Source organism: Acanthochromis polyacanthus, chromosome 11, assembly GCF_021347895.1.
Source record: "Acanthochromis polyacanthus isolate Apoly-LR-REF ecotype Palm Island chromosome 11, KAUST_Apoly_ChrSc, whole genome shotgun sequence".
Taxonomy (NCBI): Eukaryota; Metazoa; Chordata; class Actinopteri; family Pomacentridae; genus Acanthochromis; species Acanthochromis polyacanthus.
The window spans coordinates 24272265-24278309 of record NC_067123.1 but is presented as its reverse complement, the minus strand read 5'-3'; the positions used below and the strand labels follow the sequence as shown (position 1 = coordinate 24278309).

General features: G+C 37.8%; 1 protein-coding gene across 1 annotated transcript; it reads right to left on the bottom strand.

Annotated features, from left to right (window-relative positions):
- Positions 1–1003: 1003 nt before the first annotated feature.
- txnl4a (thioredoxin-like 4A) lies at positions 1004–4979 on the bottom strand. Its single transcript, XM_022197796.2, has 4 exons — positions 4812–4979; positions 4443–4617; positions 1550–1653; positions 1004–1466 (listed from the first exon to the last, which is right to left on the bottom strand). Exons 2-4 carry the CDS (start codon positions 4593–4595, stop codon positions 1295–1297), a joined length of 429 nt encoding a protein of 142 aa, XP_022053488.1. The 5' UTR covers positions 4596–4617; positions 4812–4979; the 3' UTR covers positions 1004–1294.
- Between the last annotated feature and the right edge of the window lie 1066 nt (positions 4980–6045).

Sequence of the window (6045 nt, the reverse complement as noted above, 5' to 3'; positions counted from 1 at the left end):
TGGCTCCACCTGATGGAGAATTTATGGAAGTGCACCCTGTGGTTTAAGGCGTTGATGTGATCGGGTTTTCATTTTCTGCAACTCAGAGCATGAAAAGCTGGTCAGATTTTAATTGCTGGGAGCACCGAAGGGTTGCTTTGTTTCGGATGTTCCCAATCCTTCTGCCTTGGATATTCAAAGCAAAAAGCTTCATTAAACATCCAACACAAAGGCAAAATTGAGCAAAACCCAAATTTGGACTTCAACAGATTTTACTGAAGAGATGAAGCGCTGTGAGGTGTTCATTTGTCCGCCTCCTGTGAGCAGAGGGTTTTCTCAGTGATTGTGGGTGGCTGCATTCACAACATGTCTATAAATCAACAATCAACTGCCTTGCGCTGCACTAAGGAGGACAACCTCTATGCATCTTGCCCAGTGAAAATAAATGACACCTTCTTTGTTAGTGGACATGTCAACCTTACTGAAATAATTATATGAACACTTTAAAAAATGGATTTCTATCCTCTTCATCTATCCAAATGTACGTGGCACTATTAAGAAAAAAGAGAAAACTTTATCCCAGTAACATTGAAACATTGCCCAATAAAGATGTCCTCCTATGGCAAAAAAAAACCAAAAAAAACATGTCCCTAAATGAAAGCTGTGCTGTCGCCAAGGACATCACATTACTTACTGGGCATTCTAGCCAGGGGGAGCAATAAGACTAACAGTAATCCAAGCAGAGTTCGTGCAGAGCAACCTAATATCACCAAAGCTACGTCTGAACCACCCAAGTTAACCAAGTGCTGCAGAAAATAGCCCCACAAACTGATACTGGAAGGGCATAGGGACAGTTTTTACCCATACAAATGAGCTTGCAATGCGACACATGATGAGCCAGGAATATAATTTACATATAGATGTACATAAATGCACCATCAGCACCTCTTTTCCTGATATCACTTCCCCAAACCTGATGCCGTAGCACCAGCTACGCATCCCAGAACAACCGAGAGCAAAAGCCTTACTGTGCAAAAAGTCCACGTTTATTCCATGTAAATATGAGTTGTGTCCGGTCTGTTCAGCACTTGTTCAACGGAAATAAGTCTTAAAAACCACAAGGAACAACACAGAAAACACAAATGGCACAATCATGACTGTTCGCGCAAATATTGTCCTCTTTCACTGGAAAAACCAAAACGCTGACAAAGATATTCCTTGACTTCTGCAATTTGTAGTCTCTGTGTGGTGTCACAAAACATCATAAAAAGAACACTCGGGGGGGGAAAAAAAAGAAAAAGAAGAAAGAGAAAAATCAATATCTGTATTTTGTAGAATAATCCTTTGGAGACACCACCAGACCTCTTCCTTTCCTTGCTCCTCTGTACACCGTTTCGATAATGTCTATCATCTCCTGCTTGTCCTCCATCGTCCAGTTGATCTTGTTGTTGTTACCGGTGCCCAAATCAATCATGATGTGTTTGTTCCTGGAAAACACCAACCGAAATATGATAGGATTCTTCGGATTGACAAGGCCTCTATACAGTCATTAATGTCCCTTTAATCTTACCTGAAAAAGAACATGACGGTGCAGGGGTCGTACAACTCGTACATCTTGTTGAAATCGGGCACTTCTGTGATGTCCACCAGATAAATGACAGCAAAATTCTTCACCTGTAAAGATAAAGGCAGACACAGATCAGCAAAGTATGTTCAGAATAACAGCCAGACCTCAGAACAAGAAAACATTTCTCTCAGACTAAGAATTCTTTATAAAGTACACACATGATTTTTCAGCTCACACTGACCTGCATGTCATGACACATTCCTTGCACAATGACCTACTTGTGAAAGTTGCCTGTTAGTTTTAAAGTGGTGCCCCAAACCTCCTCTGCCTTTTCATTACCTCAAACTTTTCACCTTTCCAGTCCAGTGGTTTAAACCAAATAGGCAAGCTTACATAAGCTTGCAGGAATATAGATGTTATCCTTCAAAGTTATAGCAAGAAGCCCGCTTTTTAAGCCTTAATAGTGCTGGGCAGCCTCTCCTGAAAATGATCTACAAATTGCTGACTGAGAGCGAGATACTCCTACATAACATACTGTAATGAGAATTTTGGTTGTAAAATTAGCAATAAACCCCTGAGAGCTGTGAACACAGTGATGACTCTTCACATCCCTCCAGCAGACATTATATAACCGGCACTAGCGAAAATCTACAGGCTCAAAAAAGAACTCTCATATGAGTGTAAAGTGTAAGATTTCATGAGATTTTAAGCCCAAGGTCAAGTCAAAACATAAACGGCAACGTTCCTGTTGGTTCTAACGGCTGAATGCCTGAACTGTACAGACACATTGTGCTTTTTTCACACTTTTCAAATTCTGAAACAGTTAATATTGAGTGTCATAATAATTACCCGAGTGCAGAATGAACTGGCACTTACAAATAAAATGGCATCTAATGGTTTACCAGCATTTACTGGGGCAATGGAATTATTGTTGTTCCTGGGCAGTTCCTGGTGTGATTGTTTAAACAGTTATTCACATATTCACATAATTGGATAATTAATCACTACGAGTGAATGACTACAGCTAGAGTGATGTTGTGTATCTGATTATCAGGATTGCCACCCCTGACAGTGATAAGGTCAACACATGTGATCAACCATCTCCCTCTGAAGTTTTTTCCTACTTGGAAACCTTCTTATGACAGAGAATGTGCACTGCCACTATTATATATATACACACAAAATATATCAATCATATAATATCACAGCATGTTTACCATTTTGTATCACTTTAATCTGTCACAGTATCAATAATTTGTCAAATACAGCATGAGCTTACTGTTTATTAGGATGCAATTAGCCTGAAAATGCATGTATATTTATTTGTTTCAGACATTTACAAACTGGACTTACAGCCCAGTAACCCTGTTTCTGGCAGCACAGGTTTAAAGTGTTAGCTTTTTATGCTTTTTTTGTCTAAAGAAGATACGTGGTAAAACATTTTAATTTGCAATTTGAGTTTGATAGCATTATCTGAGCTGCATAAATGTGGCCCTATAGTATGGACTTAAACCTCAGTACTTCTGGGAACTCATTATTTACCTGCCTCAGCAATGCAGCAGTTACCCATTCAAAGTTCTTTCAAAACATCGCAGCGTGACTGTTTACAAGCACTCCACACAGGGACCACATCACTGTAGTCATGCTTGAATCACACTGGGTCCCTGTTTCTCACAGACTTCAATGTAAGATTCTATTGATCAGTTTAAAAATCTCTACGACGTAATCTGACTCCACTGTATATCTGAGAGGATTTAACCTCTTATTCTGCTTCTCGACCCTTCAGTTCAAAGAATCAGTTGCACCTAAAAATCCCACATTCAGGTTTAAAACAAAGCTGGACAATGCTTTAATTGTTTTAGGTCAAACGCTGTAGAACTAGCTCCCATCTACTGTGAGAACAGCTCAGGTAGCACCTCACTTCAAAAAGACTTAAAAATCCATCTGTGTAGACAGATGTTTGTATAAGATTTTTTAATCTTTTTGTAAAGTTTTATTCAATGCTTTTTCATGATTGATCTTGCTAATGTTCTATTACTGATTTTATTGTAACTCTTATTATAAAAGGTGCCATAGTAAATAAATTTATTACTATCATAATCATCATCATTACTGTTATTATCATTATTACGTGACTTTGGCCAAGACAACATAGGTTTAAACCTGTTCTAAATTACAGTTAAGTTATTGACAGAGCACTGACAAACCACTAAGCAGGTTCATATCAGGTACCAAACAAAATGCTCTCACAGTCCAGGTTTAGTGTTAAGATGTTACTGTCTGTCAAAAAGTGGTTGCAGCTGACAAGATTGGGCCCTTCTTGTTGTAGCTGTAATATGTTTAGAAATGTTTACAGCTGTTCAGTTGGAACAAACAGCGATAACATAAAAACTTATGTGCCACTTATGTGTCTGTGGTCTGAATCTTTGGGAATTATTTCTAGTAAACAAATAATTGTGACCAAAAAACATATTTGCATTTTACAGCATTAGTACTTCTTTGGATGTTTGGGCTGTATGTCTTTTGATATGTTTAATACTACTGTTTAGATAACAATTAGCATGACTACATATGGGTTTCATATATGTAATCAAGAAATGATCTTTTGTGCAAATACCTTATAGATTTTACTGTTTAAAATGTAACTCTCCTGAATTAAATCTAGGATTTTTTGTGCAGTCACAATGTAGAGGCTGCAGATATTTTTGGGCAGGTGGAAAAACGCATGTTGTGAGCTGACTTGGGCCTTTACATTCAAACCGGTTAAAATAACACACAAAGGCACAAAGCAGGTGAAATAACACTGAGGCATGACGATAGTTGACAGCAGTTTTTGGCAGACGATTACTTTTCGGCATAACATTGACCTACAGCAAAGATCACAAACGCATCTAACCTTTTCAGCGATGCTATAAAGAACTTCGTCCATTTTCATACATGTTGGGTCCCAGTCGTGTCCGAAGCGGATGACGAGGACTCGGTCCTCCTCAGACAGGATGGCTTGGTCAACCTGCCAGCCATTGTGGAGATGTGGTAGCATGTACGACATCTTGAACCAAAATTATCGATTCCTAAGGTGAAAACGAAGAACAGTGAGTACAACGTTTGGACCAGCAACAGTAAGATTTTATTTTAAGTGAGTAAGAAGTCAGTCTTTTGGCTGCTAACGTTAGCTAATGGCTACCGTTAGCCGAGTAAAAAATCTAGAAGGGGACCTAAAGGGACCTTAATATAAGGAACTGACAGAAGATTGAGAAACACTCACCTTAAAATACAAATGAGATTGTGTTGTTTGGCGGAATATATGCTCCGTACGGTAGAAAACGTAGCTAGTACCTCCAAAATACTGATAATTTATTTCAATGTTGCTGCTGTGTAGTTTACGTTCGCAAACTGTACGTTTACTACGTCATCAAACTAGCGACAGCGTGGACGCGACTCGCTTGCGTCACAACTATGCGTACTGTTTTGTTTTTTGTTTACACTAAAAGATTCTAAAATGCAAACTTCTATTCATGATACGAGATCAGATAAATAAGATTAAATAAGTTAATACAACATCAAGAAGCAAACAAAACTAGATCAACTGTACTATTCATGTAGAAACAAACAAAAAAAACAGAGAAAATGGTTTGTATTGTATATTATTTACATATCTGTATTACGTATACTAATCTTTTAGATAGTCTATATACACTGATAAATGAGAAGAATTTTGAATGAAAACTCAGGAAACCAAAATCTTTTATGGAACAGTCTAGTAACAAAACTAAGACCATTTTTATCTAAGTTAGAATTTGCAATGAACAAATAATTGATTTCAAATACAAATCACAATTTGAAACATCCATCATCCATCCATCCATGATCACTACGCTTAATCCTCATTAGGGCTGCAGGGGCTGGACTATCCCAGCTGGCTTAGGGTGAAGGCAGGGACACCCTGGAGAGGTCTATCACAGGACCACCAATTTGAAATGTGCAATTAACAAATCTCAAAGGCTACAATATAGAATACAGAAGTGTTGCTGTAAAATAATTATTCTGATTCTGTTATTTGATTTATTGCATCATATTGAAACTTCTAGTGAGCGTTATGCTGTCTATTAACCTTGTGGTTCATGTACACACAATATGATTGACTGACATAAGCCTATTCTCTTAATTTAAAGACCACCCCTTATACATTTTACAGCACCCTCTGACCCAGGGTTTAAACTATTATGACAACTACTTTTCATGTAGTGATTGATGTTGTCTTCCTTGACATATAGTGTCACTTTGCATGCTGTCTTATATGGTAATGCTCCATCATGTTTTGATTCTATTGCAGAGTGAACTGAACCATGTCTTGAAGAAATTATATCTCAAACCAAATCACTGTGTGTCAGAAAAATCAGAATTGAATATTTTCCCCAAATCATTCAGCCTTAATTAGTAAGAAGAAAGACTGGTTTGTTTTTGACTTATGGAACATGACTCATTCAGCATGTCTCTAC

Excerpts from the sequence above, each read along its gene's own strand:
- txnl4a (XM_022197796.2), bottom strand. The coding sequence starts at position 4,595 with ATGTCGTACATGCTACCACATCTCCACAATGGCTGGCAGGTTGACCAA. Across the intron at positions 1,654-4,442 it reads TTTATAGCATCGCTGAAAAG|GTGAAGAATTTTGCTGTCAT; the intron begins GTTAGATGCGTT and ends TTATCTTTACAG. Across the intron at positions 1,467-1,549 it reads ACCGTCATGTTCTTTTTCAG|GAACAAACACATCATGATTG; the intron begins GTAAGATTAAAG and ends GGTGTTTTCCAG.